General features: G+C 38.1%; 1 protein-coding gene across 2 annotated transcripts in view; it reads left to right on the forward strand.

The window, feature by feature from the left end:
- tnrc6c2 (trinucleotide repeat containing adaptor 6C2) overlaps positions 1-25,931 on the forward strand; it is a 74,864-nt gene that overhangs the window by 23,855 nt on the left and 25,078 nt on the right. For both annotated transcript variants that reach the window (XM_079840135.1, XM_079840136.1), the window contains exons 2-4: positions 4,935-5,029; positions 9,396-9,417; positions 20,005-20,319. In XM_079840135.1, coding sequence (XP_079696261.1) covers positions 4,973-5,029; positions 9,396-9,417; positions 20,005-20,319 — 394 coding nt within the window. In that variant the 5' untranslated portion in view covers positions 4,935-4,972. The remainder of the gene's footprint in view (positions 1-4,934; positions 5,030-9,395; positions 9,418-20,004; positions 20,320-25,931) is intronic.

Below are 25,931 nucleotides of genomic sequence, written 5' to 3' on the forward strand. Positions count from 1 at the left end.
TCCGTGGGCGCGCTCTTCCCTCAACAAACACGCTGAAACACAACGCTCTTTTACAGCCTATTCTATTCTCATTATCATTTTATGTAGATTATAGAAGACTTGCGCTGCACATGTTGCACATAACTGTATTTTCCTTTTCGAAGTGATTCCAAACATATTTAGAGCAATTCAAACCCATCATGGTGGACAGCGCGTCCGTCTCAGCTGAAGGAAATAATACATTATCTATCGGCTTGACTATATCGGTCAAATTTTCTTATTGGACCGATAACGATAACATCAAAAATAATCATTTATCGGCCGATAACGATATGTTGCCGATATATCGTGCATCCCTAGTCAAAGCCTATGATTCAATAGGTATCATCATCATACAGTCTGCATTCATGTCGTACCCAAGTTTATTAGATCAATTCTGTGCAGTGTGATTTGTAATGATCTTATAGGTTTGCCGAAATTGCACAGTCTGTTGCAAGTAATTGAAGTGAAGGTGTCATCCGGTTTTTACAATCCAGTCACTCAAATGTGGTGCTCTCTGAAGCAGTTCCTATCTAATTGCAAGCATAGGCCCACATCACACTCCTGGCACATCCCTGGGGTGCTTCTTTTGTACCATATGCAATGACGCCGACCCATGCTGGCACTCTGAATGTCCTGAAGGTCCTGAATGTCACTCACAGAAACAGGCAGATGATCACATCTTCTCTCTTTGGCCTGCCATCCAGGGGAATACCTGTGAGCTGAGCAGCCAGCAGCTTGTGAAAGTTTAGCCGTGTCCATGGGCTTGTCCTGGTGGCGGGCACACAGCTCTTTGTGTAAAATAAAGCTGTTTGTCACTGAAGTGCTGGAAATTTTCATGTACCCCTTCCGTGTTTTACAGTGCACTGACTTTGTTCTTATTGTACTGTTGAACTGCTGTTGGCCTGGAAACAGGAACCCTATGTTTTTGCCCATCCTCTGTCTGCCACCTCAGCACAGTCTCTCCACTGTACACTGTGTGGACAGTTGTGCACATGGAGACCTCCCTTGTGTCCATCCACTTCACTAACAAAAGGTCATCATCTTTGACACAGCACATGGAGCCTCTTGGTGACCTTTTGTTCAAGGCATTTTGTTTGGTGGAGGGAGCACCAGCTCTTCCTTCTTGATATGTTCCTTCTGGTGCAGGTGTCGAAAGAGGAGAGGGCTTGTGTAGAAATTGTAACAGTAAATCACATAGCCTGACCACACGTTGTCTTGGTTCACCAGTGATGTCTGCTTGTGGGTTAGACATAGACTGTAAAAAAAAAAATATGGACGTAGTGTCTGCCGTGACATAGCCCATAGGATTCTGAAGAGCAGTTTTGAAGCGTATCAAGTGTCAAGCTGGAGATGGCAATGTGTCACCGCGCGTTATTTCCGGATAACTGAAAATAGGGCAAAGAGGCGGGACATGGGTGGAGCTGAGGTGACGTGTTTACTAACAGACAGCTGACAAACGACAATCCACCTGTCACTCAAAGTGGCCACGCCCTTAATTATGCAGAACTTTAAGGCTTTATATAATGTAAACGAATGAGTTATAAAAAAATTCACCCCCCTCACAGTTGCTATGAAGGGCAAAATTAGATATATAGACCAAAACCACAATTTGTACCAGGCTGTAAACATGTTTTTTTTCTGCTGTAAATATGGGCATTTTAACATGGGGCTCAATGAGATTCTGCTCCCTTTGGAGCCTGTCTCTAGCGGCCAGTCGATGAATTGCAATTTAAGTCACTTCCATATTGGCTTCAAGAGAAACTGGCGGAGGTTGCCGCTTGGGGTTAGATTAAGATTTAGTAATCAAAGCAGAAATCTAGATATTTTCAAAGCGTTCAGAAATATATTATTGTCGCTGTATAATTATATATGGGCATACAATTATGATTTGTCCATGTATCCATTTAGTGAAAAACGTGTAATGAAGGTTTCTCTGTTTGGGTTAAAAAAATGAAATAGTTTAAGAGCAAACATTGAAAATAACTATTATTGAATATGTAATTGAGTATATTGTTTAGCCCTACTTCAAATGTGTCCGACCACATTACAGACAATATATTTTTACATTTATTTGAAATGTTGAGTAATTAAAACCTAGAATAAAGTTTATTTGTTGTTTGTCTTATTTGTTCTTGCCATTTAATAATAAATTGATCAGAAATAAAGATCACAGTATGTTTACATAATTCCCAGCTGGGACTGTATTAGCACAAATTTCTAGAGCAGATGGTTTTATGAACAGCTGGATGGGTAGGATTTGGAAAATTCTGGCACACAAAGGGTGTGGGATATATATAAAGCAGTTCAGTGTCCCCCTCCACAAAATGCACCGGAGTAATTTCAACATGATCCACTGCCATTTCCTATCTTCTCACTCTGGACCTCTGCCAAGAGGTAATGTGAATGGCAATCACTCAAACGTCTGTGTTCTGATTGGCCAACAAAAGTAGGGAAGAGATTACCAGCCAATGGGAGGTGTTTGGGCCAGAGGGTAAGTCAGGACAGCTGACTGGCAACTAAGCATTAGTCCAGCCAAACTATGCCAGTGCGTTGCTCTCATACAATGCACTGTTGTCACTAGCACTCTGTCTCACTGATTGACAGCTTTTCCATTACAAACTGGCAACACAACAGAACACCTTTTCTATTATTTTGGTGTATTATTTTGCTCTTCATGGATTAATACCTCATTCGGGATCTTTATGTTTGCATTGGCAATGGAATAAGAGCTCTTGTGTGTTGTTGGGTGGAAAATTAGTTTAGATTTGGGGTGTGATAGATTGTGCACAGTCTTACGCTTGGAAAGATCAGAATCATCTGTCATGCTACAGTGCAGTCAAAATACCTACTGGCACTGACAAAATGTAGATGGTCCCCTGTAGCACAATCAATTAGCTAAATCAATGCACAGTTAGAGTTTTACCAAGTCCTTTGAGGTTATTTTGTATTGCATTTTGGTCATTTCAGTGTGGAACTATTCTAGATTCACCATAGTGACTGGTGTCCTCAGGTTGGCCTTGAATGTTCTTATTGCTTTGATGGGTCTTAAAGGGTTAGTTTACCCAAAAATGAAAATTATGTAATTTATTACTCACCCTCATGCTGTTCCACACCCGTAAGACCTCCGTTCATCTTCGGAACACAAATTAAGATATTTTTGTTGAAATCTGATGGCTCAGTGAGGCCTGAATAGCCAGCAATGAAATTTCCTCTCTCAAGATCCATTAATGTTCTAAAAACATATTTAAATCAGTTCATGAGAGTACAGTGGTTCAATATTAATATTATAAAGCGACGAGAATATTTTTGGAGCACCAAAAAAAACGGAATAACGACTTATATAGTGATGGCCGATTTCAAAACACTGCTTCATGAAGCTTTGGAGTGTTATGAATCAGCGTGTTGAATCATGATTCGGATCGCGTGTCAAACCGATGAAATTTCTTTGCTGGCTATGCAGGCATCACTGAGCCATCGGATTTCAACAACAATATCTTAATTTGTGTTCCGAAGATGAACGGAGGACTTACGGGTGTGGAACGGAATGAGGGTGAGTAATAAATTACATTATTTTCATTTTTAGGTGAACTAACCCTTTAAAGCTGATTAATACTTCTGCTTTGTTGTTCGTGTCGATGTGCAATTACACATGCAGACTGCTAGTAGGCTTTGTCCACAGTAGGGTTGGACCAGAATATTCGTTTGGTGGGTTGGTATTCGATTTTCAATTTTGGGTTTCGAATATTCAGGGGGGGTTTTCTCGCACACACCTGGCATTCCCCTCTAAACAGTTTTCCTTCACGCTTGAATATGTTTACACTATAAAATCTGGAATAAAATCTAGATTTTACACTAAAATCTATATAATCTTTTACAATTATCTTATAGCCTAGCCGCTTTTAATAGGATGGACAGTTTGAATAGGAACCCAACCTTGTTATACCTAATAAATATAGTAGCTTTTTCTTAGCCCAAGTGTTTCCTGCAACTGAGAATTCTCTGTCTAGAGCGCACAACTGCATGAGCTTATATGGAAGAAGTGCATGCCTGAGCTTGCATTTTGGGGTAATCTGCATTGGTTTGACATTGTGGAAAATAGAATAATTGAATTGAAATGTATTAGCCTTTTTAGCCATTAGGGATGTGACGGTGAGAGAATTTTTTCTCACCATCACAATACATTGCTTGTGCACTGTGAACGAATGGCCGTGCGCATTTAATGAAAAACACAACAACAAAACAGTACAATAACAAACTCACTTAAAGAGGCGCTTTTACATTTCGCTTTGAAACCAAATCTTCTGCCATCATCTTGTCATTCAGCTCCTCACTCTGCAGTGGGCAAATGATGTAACCGGTGTTATGTCTGAACACCGGTAACACCGACTATCGCAGCAAGCCTATTACCCGTTATTATCAATCTAAATGAATCTACTGTGAAATATAGGAGCTTGTTACTGGGACGTAACAGACCTGTGTGTTTTGTATCACCAGTGCAGCGTTCTCGAAGCATAAGCCCTGCCCGCGTGAGGCACGCCGCTTCTCGAGATTCCTGCCTTTATTAGAGAATATGTCCAGCCCCCTCCCTCCGAAGCTCTGAATATTCAGTGTTGATTACTACCGAAGCTTCTACGCTTAAAAAATTGTATTCGGATCAGCCCTAGTCCACAGGCATGTTGATGGTGTAACCCACATAGGGTTGGGCCGATAGACGACCGACATCACAATGTTGAGCCCAATGAATGAGTAATAAAGCTGGATTTGGAAATCTTAGTTCTTTCACTGTCCTAATCTTGCAGGTGCTATGAGAATTTCTTTGCTTTCATTTTGAGCTATTGCATGGTCTCATGGCTTGGGTGGTAGTTTGATTCTTCCATCCTGTCAATTAGTAACCATTCACCTGTTTCTTCTAGCTGAGAGAAGCTGAACATCACAAGGAGAGAACCATTTGATGGACGAAAAGAAAAAGCAAGAAGTAGAGACAAAGAAGAACACTGCAGAAAAAACGGTCAGTTTGTTTTAATTCTGTTAAAAAAAAATGTATAAGGACAATAACAATTGGATGATTGACATTAAAGGTGTCATGAACTGGCTTTTTAATTTTTTTTATACTGTTGTATGAGGTCAACTTATGACGTTTGCGTTGTTTTTACATTCAAAAACATCATAATGAATAAGTAATAGGCTATGTTCTGCCTTGGTTTTGAGGCTCTCTGATCGGTCGATTTTGATGGGCGTGCTGCACTGAAGACTTGGAAGTAAAGGCCCACGGCTAGGATTGGATAAGATTTGCATATTTAATGAGCTTCTGCTCCCCTGTCAGTGACAGCGTGTGGCAAACGGCAACCGGAATGAATCGTCCAGCCCACAGCCAGGGCTCTCAAAATGTCTTTATCAAACAAACACAGTGATTCATCTCTCATCCACCCGCGATTGATTGGAATGTTATTTCTGTTTTACTTGGCTCACCCGATCATCAGTGAATATAACCGCGAACCCTACACACACACACAGCGCGCGTCCGCTGGCCGGTGATAGCCCGTCTGAAAAACACATAGCCCCGGGGCTTTGCGAGCTGGAGTTACAAGTCCGAGTCTGATCACAAATTAACCAATAACACCTTCTCCAGCCTGTGACAGCGTGCTAAGGTATGTAATCAATAGATATCAAACAATCTGTAACAATGCAATACTAACACATATAAAAAAACATGTTTTACTCACATAAGTGTGTTGCACCGTTCCTGTCGGATCCAATATAGAAGGCACAGCATTGTGTTTTAATCCCAATATGTCTGCAAATCCAGTCTCAACCTCTGTCTTGTTTACAATCAAACAAATGCAATGTCTTACACACGTGAGCTGGAACATGGCATGTTTATTGCTCGGTAGCGACCCGTTTAGCTCCATGAGTCGTGGGCGGGCTTGAGGCGGTGCTTCTGCGTCCTATTACGTCAATGGTCGACATATTGTGAGAGCTCTCGTTTTCTGGGCCTGGTGTCTATAAAAGCTTTTCTTTGACTAACAAGAAAGTTTTCAGCTCTGAAACTTACAGAAGACTGAACAAAAAACTAAGGGCTTATGCTGCCTTCACGTGCTATCGGAATTATCGTAAAAAACAAGTTTTCTAGGTAAAAATTGCACATGAACACCCTCTGATATTGTGTTTACCACTGGGAAGTTCGAAAATAATTTTGATACCCAAATTCCCGAGATGGGCGTGTCATAAACGTTAAACATGGTGGCGGGGAGAACTACTGCTGTGGCAGGTGTGGTATTATTAGTTGGATCCCCAAAACAGCTAGGTCGTCTTGTCTTGACATTAAAGGGGTGGTAAAACACATTCGAACACTAAACATTGGCTTTACTAGAAGCCAAATCAAACACAGAACCATGTTTAGCATGCATGTAGATAAACAATACATAAAAGCTCTAATCAAAGAATAATTTACACTAATGCCAAGTTCGCTGTTGAGATTTTAATGTTAGTGTTTGTAACGTTAGGTGTTCGTCGGATAACGTTAAGTATGAATGAGCATTTAACAGACTGGTTTGCAGAACAGCGTTGTCATCTGTGTACTTCCTTGCTACAACGTACAATTAACAATATGAACTATTATACGAAAACACATCGACGAAAAATAAATCATACTTACAGGTTGTGGCCCGTAAACAGCTTCTGTTTTTAAATCCATCTTTCAGGACAAGCCGTTGTGCGAGTCCTTCATTGAACTCGCGAAGATTGTGGAAGCTTTCCTCCGTGAAATGTGCAGCGGGAGCCGCGCGCGCCCGTCGTGCTTTAACACTGGCAGTGTTTGTCTCGCGCAGCTGAACCGCGGCTCGTGAATTGCAAATACAGACGAATATTGTCCATTATGTCACATTTTCCAGTCTTCTCCTCCGACCCCTGTCTGTCTCGTGCTTTGATTTGTGATGGGCAGCATATATATGCTGCAAATGCAACCTGTTCCCCTCGGTCTCATACACACATGCATATAACATGCTGTATGTTAAACGCACTGCAACGCACCCCCGTCCCTAGGAAGGCTGAACAAAGCAAGTACCCCAGACCTGCAATCCGGATGAAAATAACAGCGTTTCGTCGGCATTGCGGCAACAACACTCCAGCCTACTAACCACAACAACGCAGCGATACAAAATGGCCCCCCTTATTCTCGGAGGAAGGGTTTATGTAAATATTGGGGCTGGTGATGTCAGCAACCCTGTCCTTAGAAATTGATTTCTTTAAAAGCAAATATCTCCCTTTGCTTTAAACTTTGAACGTTGTAACTTTGCAGATGTTGTCTATGCTCAAGCAGCAACATTACACGCTAGCTAAAGTTAGAATAGTGAAATCGTGGTTTACCACCCCTTTAATGTAGTGCATATTTACGTGTATGAGCAATAATTTGAAGCGTATTGTATGTTTGATACACATCAAAAATAGCCTGCATTTGACTGAAATTACAGAATCGGCAGAAAGCGGGCTATCAGGAATGTTTATATGGTTGTCATTGCATGGGACACTATATATGATGTTGGTTTTAATAAGATTTTCCCATTAAATAGGCAAGAATAAACCTGGTGTCCACCATGATTCATGTTCATTCCGCCAACAAAGCACTTGAATGCAACAAGCTCATAATCACAACTTCTAAAGTGATAATTAGGACATTTCCGATAGCACGTGAAGGCAGCATTAAATTCACGGGAGAGATAATTTACTAGAACAGAAACGGGTGCGGGATTAATTAACAACCAAAGCGATAAACGAGGGAACCGAACTCAGGCAAAGCAGAACAGAGAGCAGAGTGAAAATGAAACCAAAACACAACATACATGTTACAATTACATTTAACATGCAACAGTCAATTCTTTGCCTGAGATTAATGTTAGATGGCGACAAGGATAAGTACACAGTTATCCAATAACGACACCTGATTAATGAAAAAACAAACAAACAGATAATCTGTTAACTGATATGCTACAGATATGATGTGCATTCCTACAGATTTTAATAGCAGTTATGGTTTAAGGGTCTTTCATCTCTCAGGGTTTTTTCCCCTTCAAGATTCTGTAATCAGTCTCTGAATCTTAACAATTAGATGTTCTGGGATTCAGCAAATGCACATTGAGTACTTCAGTATCTTCATTCAGAAGCTTTCAGATGAGTGTTCTGGAGTTGGTGTTCTGTACTTAAAAGGGCAGAAAGAAAAGAACAGTCTTTATAACAGTCCTGGAATGGCACCAGGGAATGTAAACTAGCATGCTGGCCTTGCTTCCTTCTCTTACTCCTCTTCCCCTTAGCCTCCTCTCTGACAGAGGGCCGTTTGTAGTCAGTTTCCACTCGATTAGCAGGCCACTGTTTGTGCCAATATGATTCGGTCCAGGACCCTGCTGGGCCTCTTGTCAAGATTATGAGGCCGGGCTTGCTTTTAAGACTTGAAGTTGAGGTTTGTTTTTGGTTGGTGCTTGTTGAGTCATGCTGTTATTCTGGGCTAGGTAAAATTTTGAACCTCCCTTAAGACTGAATAAGAAATCGCTCTACCCAAGGAGGTGAAATCGTATAATGTTTGATTAGTGATGTATTTTAGCAAGGTATGAAGTGTTATATTTCTACCAATTTTAAAGCCACAATAAACGGAGCAATTCCAATAGGGTCCTCACACCATCGGTGCTCGGGCCCTAAATATGTTGTTGAATGGGTCATATAAAAAGCTGCACAAAAACACACATATTACATTTAAATATTGTATGTAGCCTTCAAGTATTTTTATTATGACTAGGGCTGGGAATCAAGAGCCAGTTCTTTTTCAGAACTGATTCCAATTTTTAACACTTAGGTACCAAATCAAGTCTGCGCTGTTTTTTTTTTTTCGGTGTCGGTTTTTATTACCAAAGTACCAGTACATTTGATGTCCATACAAACTTTGTAGTACTAATCGGGTTAAATAAAGGCTCTTAGTAGTTTGGTAACAAACACTCAAACAACAAAACTGGAAAACGCTCTACTCTAGATTTGCAAAGTGATCATGTCCATATTTTTGAGCTTGACAATAATGAGGTGGTTTCAAATAATGGATCCTTTTGTAGTTTTTAATAATTTATAATAACTGTAGTGATATTTTGCTGATATTTATGTATGCCTTCATGCATAAACATTTTCTGACAGCAAAAAAAAATGTACTCGGCATAAATTAATTAGACAATTGGAATATATAATTTATTACCAGTGCAAATGTCAGGTTAGCCTGCTACAGAATTATGGTATGAATATTCATTATACTATGCAAATAACATGTAAACAACTACACCGAACAAGTACAGTGAAATATATCATGGCTTTTGCTGACAATGCATCTCTTGCATTTACAGGTTACTGAACAGAAAACCAAAGGTAAGAACATGTTTTAAGTCCTTTTAGTCTTTGAAAATAAAATGTTGTAACATTTCAACAGAAAAGTAATGTAATTCAGCTAATATTTAATGTGACTCGTGTGTAGTAAGGTCAGCAGATATGGAGATCTTCCTCATTAGTCTGAAGATAGCTTTTGTCGCTCTGATTTCATGCCTGTGCGGGCTAATGCTTGGTGACACATGCATTATTTCATTAGCATATGTTCACTGGGTTGTGAGGAAATCCAGACAGGGAATACCGGGATGGGAGATATTCCTCAGCATCAACAAAATTTAATTTATCGACTGGTTATTGTTAGTTTGTTTTTCTGTGCAGTCTTAAAACAGCTTAAATCACTTGAAGCTCTTATTTCCTTATTTTTTTAATTGTTACTTGCTTGGTGCCAACTTCAGGTGTGGCCGTATTAGTAACGTTTTTGAGGCAAAATGGTCCATTGTCTCCGTTTGACCGTATCTTTACTGTGATAGTCCTAAAGTTCTGTGGTGGTATTGGACTGGTACTGGTAATACCATTTTCTTGAAAATGACTTTGAAAACACTACGGTTCTTAGTTCCCAAACCTAGTGTTAAATTAAACTAGTACAATGGTGCCTTTTAGTGTTTTTTTTTTTTTTCCTGCAAGGGATTGGACACAACTTGTGTACATGTTGCTGTAATGCTGTCTTGACAACATTAGAAATATATTAACAACATACAACTTTGTGACTATTGCGGTTCAGTTTGAGTTATCATATGTGCACTCCAGATGTAGGCTAACTGATGATGGACATTCATGAAGTGTTACTCATTGTGTCTAAGGATGGATAAACATCATCCCTTTGTGGTGTTTGAATGTTTTGCTTGTTCGCATTGACAGATGTTAGATATTTGGTGTGCCGGTATGAAAATTCAGCCTTGTCTGCTTTGTTCTCTTCTCTCTCTCTCTCTGTTCTCTGTTGAATATGCTTAATTAACTCTGTTAGAGCTGGGTTAACAATAATTGCCATTGTTTTAAATGTTGAGGAGATGAAGAAAGATTCGCTTGAGATCAGGACATTGAGATGAGAAACAGATACCCTTAACTCTCCTCAATAACATCCGTTGGCACCAGTTGGTGGCCACAACAGCAGTAAGCATGTTTGAGCTTTGCCTGTGCGGTACGAGGCATCTCCTCATAAAATGGAAATTAATTTACTGTGTAAGTGAAAATGGCTTTTTGCAAAGGCCACCAATTTCTTAGTGTGGCACAGCTAGGCCACAATAATACAGAGTTCAGACTGAGGCATTTTCTGCCCCAATTATGCCCTGCTGGGGTGGAAATTTCCTGGAAGACAGTTGACTTTTTTTAATGGGTAATGGAAAAATTAAATGCATAAATCTTTTTTTTCTTTTTCTTCACAGGTTCATAGTGATTTCTCATAGTAGAAAAACAGTGAATTATAGTGTCACAAATGATAACTGCATCACTTCTCTGCCTGATAAACTGCAATTCTTGATGCAATTAATTTACAATTTCACATCTAATTAATTGCATCAACACTCACCATGAGGCTGATTTTTCATGAATTTCGATCTACAGTAATTAGCGGCTAATTTGCCCAAGCAGAAAGAAAGGAGGGTCTTAAATGTGACATTCTTAAATACACAAATTAATCATGAAAGTGTAGACTGTATAATATTGATTTATTCTGCAGTACATTAATCAGTTTAGAGAACTTTATTTATCATATTATTTAATTGTCCTGTCATGCAAATCAACACTTCTACTTGTAATAAATGAATTCAAACTCCAGAATCAAGAACTGACTATATGATTATGCAAATTAACAAAGGCCAAGCTTATTTTCATCACCCTCAAGAGTGACCCATGTCAGCTTAATATTATATATTTAGAAGATTAAAATATATAGTACAAATATATAATAAATATGTAAAAAAATACAAGGGAGGGAGGAGCCATGTTTTATTCACATATAAACGTTCATCAACTCACACATCAGTTGTGGTAAACGGAAGCTCAAGTATGTTCGCTTGATGGGCGATAACCAATGAGGTTCATTCTCGTGTTACGCAGCGCGTTTGAGCTTCCTCAAGAACCATTGACGTTTGTTCTCGTGCCTCAAGCAGGTTCAGTTCAGTTTCTGTTTTATGTTCGTGATCAATGTTTATATGTGAATAAAATACAAAATTACATTTCGGTGCATCACTAGTCTCAGCTGTCAGGTTTATGTTTAGTTTGTTTAAAAAAAATTTTTTTTTAAATCATCCTCTTCACCATTTTGAACCCTGGACTTCAGGTTATGAATGAATTTTTTGACATTATCTTGCTTTTCAAAACTTGCAGTTTTAGGATCTTCTAATTTCAGGCTTGACTAAGCTTAACCAAGCAGAACAACTCAAATGCTGCCCAGAGTGTATTTTTGATAAATGTTTTATTATACTGGGCCTCTCTCTCTGCATGGTAATGTGCTTTGTCGGCAGTTCAAGCCTGTGCGCCTTCGAGAATTTCTCATTTTCTCTTTGCATCAATAAACGAGTATCCTCCCAAGACAAATGCAAATGAAATTCGTATTTAGATAGGGGTATATAATGTACATAATTGAGTAATATTTACTGGTGTGGGGGGGGGGGGGGGGTTATTAAGAGGGTCTAGGATCTTTTCATATTTATTAAAGGGACAGATCTAGAGGGAAACTGAATTAGCAGAGATGCATGCAAGAAAAATATTGTTGTATTTTAGTTCAGAATACTATAAATATTCTTGTATGTCAAGAAGCAGTGTTTTTAATTTAATTTTACACTTTTAGTTCAAGCTAAGAATGTAATAACGCAAGGATCCAATCAAATACAGATGCAAGCGGATCAAGTTAGTGAAAGATGCATATATACAGTGCTGCTTAAAGTTTGTGAACCTGTGGATGTGGAATCTGTGAAAATGTGAATAATTTAAACAAAATAAGAGGGATCATACAAAATGCATGTTATTTTTTTTATTTAGTACTGTCCTGAATAAGATATTTAAAGGTGTCATGATTTTTTTTTTTTTTTAATTATACTGTTGTCTGAGGTCAACTTATGACGTTCGTGTGGTTTTTACATTCAAAAACATCATAATGAATAAGTAATAGGCTACTTTCTGCCTTGGTTTTGAGGCTCTCTGAAAAACGATCGGTTTTGATGGGCGTGTCGCACTGAAGACTTGGAAGTAAACGCCCACGGCTAGGATTGGTTAAGATTTGCATATTTAATGAGCTTCTGCTCCCCTGTCAGTGACAGCGTATGGCAAATGGCAACCGGAATGAATCATTCAGCCCACAACCAGGGCTCGCAAAATGTCTTTATCAAACAAACACAATGATTCATCTCTCATCCACCCGCGATTGATTGGAATGTTATTTCTGTATCATTTCGCTCGATCATCAGTGAATATAACCACGAACCGTACACACACACACACACACATGTGCGCAAGCCCGTCTGAAAAGCACATAGCCCGGGACTTTGGGCTTTGGGTGCTGGCGTTACAAGTCCGAGTCTGATCACAAATGAACCAATAACACCTTCTCCAGCCTGTGACCGCGCGCTAAGGTATGTAATCAATAGATATCAAACGATCTGTAACAATGCAATACTAACACATATAAATAAACATGTTTTACTTACATAAAACATGTGTGTTGCACCGTTCCTGTCAGATATAATATAGAAGGCACAGCATTGTATTTTAATCTCAATATGTCTGCAAATCCTGTCGCGACCTCTATCTTGTTTACAATCGATTCCGCAGCGTTTAGCTTCCCGAGTCGGTGGGCGGGCTTGAGGCGGTGCTTCTGTGTCCTACTACGTCAGTGGACGACATATTCTGAGATCTCTCGTTTTTTGGGCCTGGTGTTTATAAAGGCTTTTCTTTGACTAACAAGGAAGTTTTCAGCTCTGAAACTTGCAGGATATTCTTATATCACGATTAGGGGTGTGCCGGTTTCAGAATTGGTGATGACGGTTATGATGTGAGTCAAATGGGGGGGGGGGGGGATGTTCGTCTGTTATAGGACAACTTAGTTTGAATAAACGAGCAGACACTGATTAGCTACTTGCTATAAGTTTATTTATATACACACAGTAAACAAATCCTTAACAACAAAAAAACCCTTTGCAATGAACATGCTCTGTTTTAAATAAATCACACACAGTAAACTAATCCTTTAAAACAAGTAGGCTACTTAAATTCTATAAGAGCTGCATAAAAATGAATGAGTAGCCTAGGCCTAAATTACAAATGATAAAATCTACATACCTTTACCAAAGAAAAAAGTCGAACAACGACAGTTGTGATAATACCTTAATTAAACTAACTAAATACAGGAAACAAAAAAAGTGCAATGACATTTTAAATTCCTAATCTTTTTCGACTTCCAAGTTCCGTGACAGGAACACCATGTTCACTTTACTTGGTTTTAGTGACGATCTGACAGGGGTAGCTACCGTATGTTACCTGCAGTGCTAAAAACTCGCTCTGATGCTGTGCTTGTAGCACAAATACACATGTATTTACGTGCCAATTTTGCTAAGAGCGGATAGCGTGTTTCATTGTCTCTCCACCATTCTAGTGGATTAGCCGTAGAGTCAATTGGTTGTTCTTGGAGATAGCGGGTTAACTCCGTGTCAGCGTGCGCTCTGATCGGTAAAGGGGCAGAGATTTCAGACCTCCGTTTATTAAGGAGATCTCCAAGATTTCTCTTCTTGGTAGGGGGTGGTGCACAGACCTCTCCCGAATCATCTCCAGCAGTAGCAGCCTCCGAAGCACCACTAACTCCGCCTCCGTTTCCCTCGTCAGCTGAGGGCTTTTTTTCTTTTTATGTTTGTAAAAAATATTTTAATAACACGGTTTTGGCGGTTATAGAGTTCTAATGACGGTGTTTAACTATAACCGTCGGTCTCACGGTTATATACTAACCGTCACACCCCTAATCACGATGAACTTTTATATACCAAAGGCTCAAAGGAAAGTTGATTTCTCAATTCATCACCCCTTTAAGATGTTTACATATAGTCCACAAGACAAAAAAAAATAGCTGAATTTATAAAAATGACCTCATTCAAAGGTTTACATACCCTTGATTCTTAATTCTGTGTTTCGTAACCTGGATGATCCACAACTGTTTTTTGTTTTGTGATGGTTGTTCATGAGTCCCTTGTTTTTCCTGAGCAGTTAAACTGCCCAGTGTTCTTCAGAAAAACCCTTCAGGTCCCAAAAAATTCTGCTATTTTTTTTGTAGCTACATGTAAACATCTTTTATGTAAAAATATCTTATTCAGGGCAGTACTAAATAAAAAATAACATGCATTTTGTATGATCCCTCTTTGTTAAAATTATTCACATTTTCACAGATTCTGCAAAGGTTCACAAACTTTCAAGCAGCACTGGATGTGTGTGTATATCTCTTCAGTTTCTTCTCCAGCTTCCGAACATTTTAAATCAAAGATGTCATTGGTACGAGATTTGTTCTGGGATTTAGAACCATACGTGAGTGCATACTTATGTAAATTTTTAATAGAGAGAGAGATGGAGTTGTACAAGTAGATATAGGATCACAAAGAACAGAAGATTGACACAGACAGGAAGAGATGGAATGAGAGAGGCCCCATAGCAAATTGCCTGTCTGAGATTGCCAGTGTGAAAAGCTTGTGGTCCCAGTGTCCATCTGCTTCCTGTAATGAATTCACAAGCACTTTGAACAATAGGGACAATAAACGAGCCGAACGGGCTGTGGGGGATGGAGGAGAGAATGGAGAGAGGGAAAGGGTAGAGGAGGAGGGGAAATGTGCGAAGGAGAAGGGCACAGGAGAGAAAGAGGCAGGCAGAGACTGCATCCTGATTGGCTGGAAGCGTGGTCGATGGATAGGCACGCTGGCCAGAATGTAATCATAGATGTGCGTCACCAGCTTCAGGCAGCGGCCTGCAGCTCTGTTTTCAAATATGTCCTGGGGATCTCTGTATTCAATTCACAACTGTAAAACATTAAAGGGATAGTTCACCAAAAAATGAAAATTCTGTCATCATTTACTCACCCTCAAGTTGTTCCAAACCTGTATGAGTTTCTTTGTTCTGCTGAACACAAAAGAAGATATTCTGAAGAATATTTGTAACCAAGCAGATAGAGCAACCATTGACTACCATAGTATTTTTTTCCCTATCTGCTTGGTTACAAAAAAAAAATCAAAATATCTTATTTTGTGTTCAGCAGAACAAAGAAACTGGTTTGGAACAACTTGAGGGTGAGTAAATGATGACAGAATTTTCATTTTTGGGTGAACCATCCCTTTGAGAGTTCTTTGCTCGATTAGTATATCTCCTGATCCCACAACATAACTGCAAGACAAACTCGAGGCTTTCGTTTTGTAAATGTGCAGAGATCTGCATTAAGCAGTTTGATCATTATTCATTTTCGCCAATGTGCGAAATTCCAGTCCATTTAGTTTCCTATGGCAAATCTGCTGTTCAGGCTGTTATAAGTGGCTCATATCAGCATGAAGCTTTTCTTCGAACTGTGTCTATCTTTAACCCAAATCCTTGGGTGAGTTACAGTAACTCTGCCCAGAGCTGCTCAGTGTGTGAGCCTGATGTTAATCCTGTTCTTTTCTTCCGAGCATTGTGTGTAAACTTCTCAAAGAACCTGCCCCAGATGGCCCTCCTGTGAAGTGTTTACCCAGAATACCCAGGAAATCGTGCTGAGGCTTAGGCTGACAAAAACTTAATATTGTTGGTATTCTTTAGTCACTGCAGCAAATAGCTTTTCCTAATGTGTTGTGCAGTAATGTGATGATGCTGATCTGCTCTGGATGTCTTTTACAGTCTTTTTTGAATTTTGTCACTTTTGTAAGGTTCACTGGCCTTTATTGATTTGTGGTCAGAGGTCAAGAACTACCACATCCTCTCTTCTTCTTCAGCATTCATTGTAAACAGTATTGAGGAGATCATCTGTCTGAATGTGTGCAATCCTGTGGCAGATGTTTATTTATTTTATTTTGTTTTATTTAATTTTTTTTTTACATATATGTTGGTTTTTGCTATTTAGGCTTAAAAATATTTGGTCTCACCCTAAAATAAAATGTACACTCCCTCATGTCACTCCAAACCTGTACAACTTACTTTCTTCTGTGGAGTAGTAAAAGAAAAAATGATTAGTGTACTCCTCACTGCCTGAAGCTTCAAAAGGAAACAAAAGTGCAATAAATGTTCATGTGATTTCAGCAGTAGATTCCAAGACTTCAGTAGTCATTTGATAGATCTGTGTGACAAACAGACTGAAATTTAAGCAATTATTCACCCTTGCAGTACATTTCAAAGGAATATTTCACCCAAAAACGAAAGTTATGTCACAAAACCCCATTGGACCACATTGACTTACTACATGGAAAAAATCAGCTAAAACATGAGGAAAAAAAATCAGCCAAAAAAAACACGATTGGAATGCCATGAGGGTTAGTTAATGATGACAGAATTTTAGTTTTTGGCTTTTTTAAGCAAACTTTTTAGGGTGGTTTTGTCAAGTCCATCAAATGCTTAATTTAAATAATCTAAATTATTTGTTCATGAAATTGACGTGTCTTTCATGAACACACCTAGGGAAGCTAATTATTTCATATACTGTGTAACATATGATTAAAAACAATTGAGTGAATTATTATTTTGGTCTGTTTTTCAAACAAAGAGCAGTGTACATTTGTATAGTGCTTTTTCCCACATGTAACACAAATTGATTAGCCTGTATCATCACATTCAAACCAAGTTAAGGAAGGAAAAATACATAAAGTCAGAATGTGTAACTCCTGTTGTGGATGCGCTCTTCTAACAATGCGCTAAACACTGCAACTAAACCCAAAGAATTCACAACGTTTTATTACAATAGAGTTCTTATTATAATGTTATGTAATATGACAGTCCAAATCATAATTATTAAAGCAGCACTAGGTAGGTTTTGCTCTCGGGGTCCCCCTACAGTTGGGAAACAGTATTGTCCTCTTCTACTGTCGTAAACTGTCATCCTACATCAGGGGATGCATCGCACGTGCATTTGTTGACATGACAACTATGATAGCCCTGAACACTGCAGGAGTTCACATGCAGGTGTTCTGCTTGCGTCACGTGTGAAATGTCTTCATCCCAGGTACAGTGGCATATGTTTCAGCATGTCATATGAATATAATTGCATGGGTTTTATTTTTTTCAAATGCCAAATGATCGCGATGCTCACGTTTATAAGCCAGCGTCATTATAGTAGCCTAGTCTATTAGTTACAGTTTTACAGAATCTATGATACTTCAATTCAATGTTTGAGTGGTAGGTAATAACCATACATCGTCAATATTATAATATCAAGCTACCATAGATGAATCTGCAAATTTGAAAAATCGATTTGCATTATAGTTTGAGGCAAGACAAATAAACAAATATCACAGACATGTTAGGTATCCTAAAATATGATTTTGTAAGTCTTATGTATTTACTTGCAAGAATGTAGCCCCTCCTCCTTCAGCTCACGCCAACGAGCAAACGCTGGCCCAATGTTGATCCTCGTCCTGCCTTTAATCCGATCACTTTCTCGTTTCCTCTTTTTGCTTTCCTCCGACAAAACCTTTGCTTTCTTATTTTTCTGTGCTGCTTAGGCCATGACTATAACATTCGGCAAACAAACGATAGTTGGGCTGGCACCGTCGCACGTCCGAATTTAAGGAAGTGGGGGTGGTGGTGGAAGTGACGTATATGCCGTAAAGCAGTCGAATTTTGTAGTTCTTTTTGTTCTCGGGTTACTACCCGAAACCCGAAGTTTAAAAGTACGATTAAAAAACGATACAGACCCCGTCAGGCTATGGCAGACGTGTCATTCAACCTATTGTAAGACGATGTATCATCACAAGAGTCTTGAAAATATATTATAAAGGTTGAAAAGTTACCTAGTGCTGCTTTAATGTCATGCATTGCTGTTTGAGCTGCATGTGCTGAAGCTAAAGATGATCACTGGTAAGCGATTTACTACCACATGAATACCAAATGCATCTTATATGAGATAATTCATATATATATATATATATATATATATATATATATATATATATATATATATATATATATATATATATATATATATATATATATATATATATATATATATATATATATATATATATATATATATATATATATATATATATATATATATATATATATATATATGTGTGTATGTATGTATATGTGTATGGGTATGTGTATATATATATATATATATATATATATATATATATATATATATATATATATATATATATATATATATATATATATATATATTATACACACACCAAAATACATATAATATTACAACTTACAATTGCACAAAACAAAAAGCTACACGTGCAAGTGAACTGTTATAGTCATTTAAGGTGTAACTCTGTGGATGCGCTTATCCCGTAACATTACTCTAAAAGATGGGCAAACAAAGAATTCACAACATTCTTTTACTGTAGTGTTTTCATTATAATTTTATGTATCCTATATGAGATATTTGAGCTACACATGTTGCATTAAACAGTACTTTCATTTTCAAAGTGATTCAAATCATATTTCAAGCAATTCAAAGCCATCATGGCGAACAGTATCTCAGCTGGAGGAAATAATCCATTATTTATCGGCTTTAATTTATTACAAATTTTCTTTAAACTTTATAAATTAACTTGTATAAATTTAAAAATTAAAATATATTGGCCAATACCAATGTTGTGGTATGTGGTGCATCCCTATTAGTATTTTAGACATACTGTAGTGAATCAGGATAAGGCAAAAATATATATTTGCCTCTCTTAATAATTTGTTTTTAACCAGAGAATCAATCTTCTGTGGTGCAGCTTTAGGGACATATTTATTAACAGCTTGCGCCAGCACAAACCCTCTTTTTCCGTTTAAAAACTACTGGACATGGATTTATTTTTGTGTCTGACCTTATTGCATATGCATTTGTAGGAGTTTCCCTTTCAGATGCAACATTTATGAGAGGAGAGTATTTAAATGAATCATGCAAGGTGATTTACTGAGGTTGGCGCATGTCAATTTACTGGGATTTGCGCCATTATTTACCGCACAAAAAAGCATGTCTAAAACCAGACGCTAATTTGAGCTACTCTTGGTTGATTGCGTTGGTAATTATGGAAATTATCCGACTGTGTCTGTGTTATTTGCGCGTTGTCAGTAGATCACGTGCAGAAATTTCTACTCCCATCTGCGCTTTTTTGGAATTGCGCTCTCACGCTAGTTTGCCCTGTTTAGTATATCTGGCCCTTAAAATCTGACAAAGACTAAAAGATGTTTGCAGTTTTATTGTAGTTAAGCTTGTTAACTGGTAGCAGGACAGTTGGCATGCTTTTTTATATTCCCTCATCACATATTTTACTATATTCTAAAGCATTTTTGAATTACAGCCATTTAAGTTCAGATCTATGCGCTAAAAGGGGGTGACAAGTTAACATGTTAATATATTACCATTTATTTTATCACTTAATTTAAACTGTCTTTTTATTTCCCCATCTCTTGCAGTGCCAGACTCTGTTACACCCAATCCCAGCATCCCTTCAAGTCCCATTCTGACCCTGCCTGTACCTTCTGCCTCCACCACCAGCAATGGCAAACGTAGCCCTAGTAATGCCCTACAACAGCAGTTACCTCCATTGCAGCAGCCCAGTCCCCGATATGTGCACAGAGAGGTTCCTCCACGCTTCCGACAGCAGGAGCAGAGGCAGCTACTAAAGAGGGGTCAACCTTTACCTACAGGCGCTCTGAACCCGACCTCTGCTTTCACTCAGTCCGGGGTCATCTCCCCTCCGGAGACGCCCACCAGCAAACGGCACACGGGTGAGAATCATGTTTTGTTTTTAATGGAGAGACTGATATTTATTTTGACAGGCTTTTCACTTGACCAATATCAGGTATGATTAGAGATAAGTTGTGGTATTTTTTTTGTCATTGGTTGTCTTACTAGAGAGAGATTTTCTTCCTGCTCAGGGCCCAGCTGGGATGTAGAAGTACACAGGGACTATGATTTAAAGGGTGGGGGATTGTGTCTCCCACCCTGCTACGCCCTAACAAAGCCTGGCATTGACCTCTTAAGTGTCATTCTAAGCCTAAGGTCATGGGAGCGGCATGGTTGAGGGACTCTGTCTCGAGTGTTTTTTTCCAATTATTGTTTACTTGACCCCCTCCTCTAGACCCCTCTGGTTGATGCCTGAGAGTGTTTGCGATTCACTCCAATCTGGTTTAACGGCAGGTGGAAGAGCAGAGCTTGAGCAGAGGGGACTCAGCATCCCTGGGAACATGGGCTCACCAGCTGTTTCATGGCTTCTAATGGCCTTGTCAACTCTTGGATCATTATTGTCCTCACTGTTTCATATGCATTTGATTTTCTGATGATAAATATTTTAAAAATCTGGGATTCTAATGCCATTAAAAATCCAGGTTAAGCAAAGAACAAGGTTTATTTGTTTGAAATTGAACACTGTTTTTTTTAAACAGAAAAAAGCTGATTTAATTTTGGTTTGTGCAATAATACTTTATTTTCAAATTGGTCTGTATGGTTTAGGCTTTACCCTGGTCGGACACATTTCTTAGGAGCGTTTACAAGCAAATATCTTTTAAGTTATTTTCTATATTTTAACACAAATCATCTATCTATGCTTGGAAATACAGATACACTATTACAACTAAAGAGAACACACAAATGTTTTATATACAGGGAGTGCAGAATTGCTGACCCAACGAGCATTTCACTGTCCAATGGTCACGCCTTAACTGCAATGTCTAGTATTGCATTAGTATTGCATCCTTCTCATGGGCATTTAATAATTTTTGACTTTTCAGTCTGAGTTAAATCTCTTTTTTGGCTCAATTTATCTGTAAAAGAAAACATGCCTAATAATTCTGCACACCTGAATATAAGGTGTTTTTCATTTCCAGCCTTCATGAACAATTATATATCACTTATACATTATTAAATACTAAATTAATAGTAGTTATTAGGATTACTGTGGTTTGGAATTGGTCAAATGTGCCTGGAAAAAAAATATGATCAGAAAATCAACGTGCCTAATAATTCTGCACTCCCTGTATGTGTGTGTGTGTGTATATATATATGTGTATATATATATATATGTGTGTGTGTATATATATATATATATATATATATATATATATTAGTGGTGGGCCGTTATCGTCGTTGACGTGCTGTGTTAACGTAAGACTCTTATCGGGCGATAAAAAAAAATATTGCCGTTAATCTATTCTCAAAGTTGGGTTGGGAGTTGGGTCTATACTGTGCAAGCTATGATGACTTTCACCTTGATATTTTAGCACGGATGTATACCTTGGCGAATTGCACTGTAGGCTGCGAGAGAACGAACCTGTGTGTATGCCTACTAGTGTTGTCAAAAATATCAATATTTCTCTATGTATCGATACTGAAATATCTGAAACGATACGATACTCATTTTCTACAGTATCGATATCAGCTGCGCTCTCCTCTCCGACCGACAGCGAGATGACATGCACCTGCTTCTTCTCATTCAGTCCGTTTAATCCTCTGAACATTGCGAACGGGTGTTCTGCTGGATTTTTCTTTAGCTTGTTAGTATTGGTGTGACCGGTCTGAATTTCGCGCGGGGTTGCATATAACGTTAATTCTACTAATTCCCGCAGATTTTGCGCTCTCATCTGAAGCGCACACACACATACCGCAATAAAGCTGCCTCTGACATACAGGTGCAAAAATGAGCTCCTTTTTCCAGTTTATTAATGGTCTAATACACTCAAAAATGTCTCAATGCCCATCTTGGTGAGTTTTAACGTAAACACAGTCGTAACCAGCTCACAGGAACACTGGGATCCATGCGTGCGTCAGGTCTTAAAGGGACAGAAGTTATTTATTATTCAAACTACAAAAAGACAAACGATCACTTACGAGCACACATATTCTGAATGCCTTCGGCAGAATTCAAATGAGCCATTTTAATCTAGATTAATTCCAAGATTACAGAGAGATTAATCTAGATAAAAAAAAATCTAGATAAAAAAAAAATTATCTATGCCCACCACTAATAAATTTATATATATATATATATAAACAGGCCTATCGAAACAGGTATAAAGGCAAGGACATGCTAAAATAGCATAGTGATTCTTGAGTTATGTTACAGATACAGTATGATCTCATCCATGTCTACACTAGAGGTGGTCTCGTCTCACATGCCAGCCCCCTCTGTGGCTTCATTAGCACAGTGTCTCCCCAGCTGATACCCGTCTGGGTCTGTCTTTTTCTTTCTCCTTTCCCTAAGAGAACACCGTGATGTGATCAAGTTGAAAACGTGACTGAGGACATTTAAAACATGTTTGCCATTTCATTCTTGGGAAGAAGTGAGGCCTTTGATCTGGAGAACAGAATTAGTATGAAGGGAAGTTATTTTCAGACAAAAGCATAGTCTTATACGTCACTGAGACTTAGAGAAAGTCTGGCACTGGAAAGCTGTAATTGTAGACTGGGTTGGGGTGTAATTTTCCAACGTTTGGAAATTCTCCTTTCTGGGCATTAACCAGGATGAAAAACAAAAATACAAATAACTGATAAGCAAATTAAATGTACCATTTAATGCATTGGCAGTACAGGCAGAGACAACTTGCTGCATTAAAAACCCCAGGCCACAGCACTTGCAGAAATTTGTTGGCATCAGAGTAAGATAATACTGAATAACGAATGGGCAGAGCATTTATCTCGCTGGTGTTTATAAGACTAGTAATGTGGAGCCACTAGTAATGTGTGTAAACTAGTAATGTGTGCAAACTCCCATTTCCTGCCTCTTCATGCATCTATTTTGTTTTGTCCAGGATGTTTGAGTAACAAGGTAAAGGGAAAAAGCTACCGCCTTGTGTGTTATGAATTTATCATGCAGTCTTTTTTTTTGTCTCTCTCTCCTCTCTGTGGGGAGAGTGAATGTGACTAATAGTGAGAGCAAGCAGAGGAGGGTGTGTGAGAAGAGAGTGAAATAGGGAATAAAAGCAAGAGAGACAGAATGTAGACAGCAGCCTTTTTCTCTTGGCTGCATTTCAGCTCTGATAAAATGGCATCCCTGAGAGTGCCTGGCTGCAGGAGAATGGGTTGCTAGTTGGGTACCGAACTCGATACTTTTAAGGGCACCGACCGAATTACGTCGGTACAACCGAGTACCGATTCACATTAAATCAATCGGTACCAAATTTCGGTACCTGAGAACGCATCTGGTGATATAGACTAGTGTCTGTGAATATTAAACTGCAAAAAGACTATTTAAATACGAATCCTGCATGTCTCTGTGCGAATGAATACCATAGGACGTGTGGTTTACTTCACATACTCACTCACTCACTCACTCACACACACACACACACTCACTCACTCACACACACACACACACACACACACACACACTCACACACACACACACACACACACACACACACACACACACACACACACACACACACACACACACACACACACACACACACACACACACACACACACACTAATGTAATAATAATAAATTAACAAAACTTTATTTTTTAAGTAATAAAATTAATGTTCTTCATGTTTTAATTTTAATCGTATAAAGCTCAGTGGTGCAGCACTTTGTTTGACAAAAATGTTTAAATAAATTAAAAGATACATTAAATTAATTAGACTTATGTCTTCATATGATTACCAGAAAATACATAACATAATTTGTGGGAAATCTTTTCATAGAAATAAAATTAAAAAGAAAAAAATATAATAGTTGTTTTTATGAATTAAATTAAGTACCTAGTAGCCTACTATTTACTAGTAAATATTAGAGTATACAAACATCACAGACAATGGCAGACAGCGACCAGGGCAGCTCTGGCATAATGTCAATAACACTTCTATAAATGACTTACAGGTTCTTTACAGTTATTGATGTAAACATCCCTAAAGTACCGAAAAAAGGTACCGTTGGGTACCAATACCGGTTAAAATGTGAACAGTACCCAACCCTAGTTGCTAGATTGCTTGAACTCCATCAAAAAGTTTCTATGCCACATTCAATATGTTTTTGTGTTATAGTTTCTTAAGTCTAATATGATCTAACATTTATTCATATGTGACTTAAAGTCTGTTAATCTGTACTTGACAACTACCTAAGATCAGGTTATTCAAATGTCCGGTTATTCAAATATTGCTGTTTTGCCAAAAAGATAATTTCAGATCAAAGATCAATGACATTTCAACTCAATTGTTTCTTTTTTGATAATAGTACCTCAAGAAATCTTTTAAACTCAGTGATATTATGCATTATGAATGATACAGATAACAACACCTTCTTTTGCATTTAATGTAACTAGGCATGTGCTGGTATCAAATTTTCATGTTGTGATTAATTGCTGAAGCTTTTATCACGGTATACGATATTATCACGATATTGAAATACGTTGCAAAAAAGTGTTGTCATACTATAACAGGTTTAATAACTTCCTTATAACAAAAAGAACCGAACATTTAAATACAATAAATCAATACACAAAAATGTATAAAGTAAACAAATATTTAAAACAGTGCTAAAGATTTATAAAGAACAATAGGTAACACTTTACAATAAGGTCTCACTAGTTAATGCATTAACATTAACAAAGAGCGAATAGCTACATTTTTACAAAAGTTATTATTATTTGATAACGTTAGTTTAAAAAAAGCGACTGTTAGTGTTAGCTCAGGTCCAATAAATAATACAGTTACAACTTTTGATTTGAATGTGTTATTAAATGCTGAAATTTACATTTAACTAAGAGTAATAAATGCTTTAGAAGTATTTTTCATTGTCAGTTTGTTAATGAATTAACTAGTGTTAAATAATAGAGCCTTATTGTAAAGTGTGTGACTGAACAACAAAGAATCAGAACATATTAAAACAATATCTAGGGCATGTAGTCCAGATTAAAATATGAATTGTTTAAGTTTAAAAATGAATAGCCTTAAGTCTTTAAGTATTAAGTAATTGGTTATGTGATGAGCACCACAGCGAATACAGAAAACTGCATGGCTGTGTGAAACATTTAAATACTGTTTAGTAGCGCGAGTCTGCTTTAAGAGGTTTCCGGTGTAATGGCTGCATTTCTACTGTTCCATCAGGAGACTGTTCTGTACTGTTCATTACACAGTGTATACAAGTACAGTATATATACAAAGATGGTGCACATATTAATATGAATGGGAGCGCAACGCGTAATATGGCGGAATAAGTCACAACTTCTAAATAAAAGAACCATTCGGCAATTGGTAAATTCATTGTGTCATTGCAGCTGCCGTTATAAAAATCTGGTTGCCATAGAAACAGTCTGGGTCCTGAGACGCATGGTTAGGTTAGGTGCTCACGTTCACATTGGCTGGTCCAGCCTGCTTGAGATTTTAGGATTTCACCATTAAAGTA

The sequence above is a fragment of the Gobio gobio genome (genome assembly GCF_949357685.1).
Source record: "Gobio gobio genome assembly, chromosome: 17".
Lineage (NCBI taxonomy): Eukaryota > Metazoa > Chordata > Actinopteri > Cypriniformes > Gobionidae > Gobio > Gobio gobio.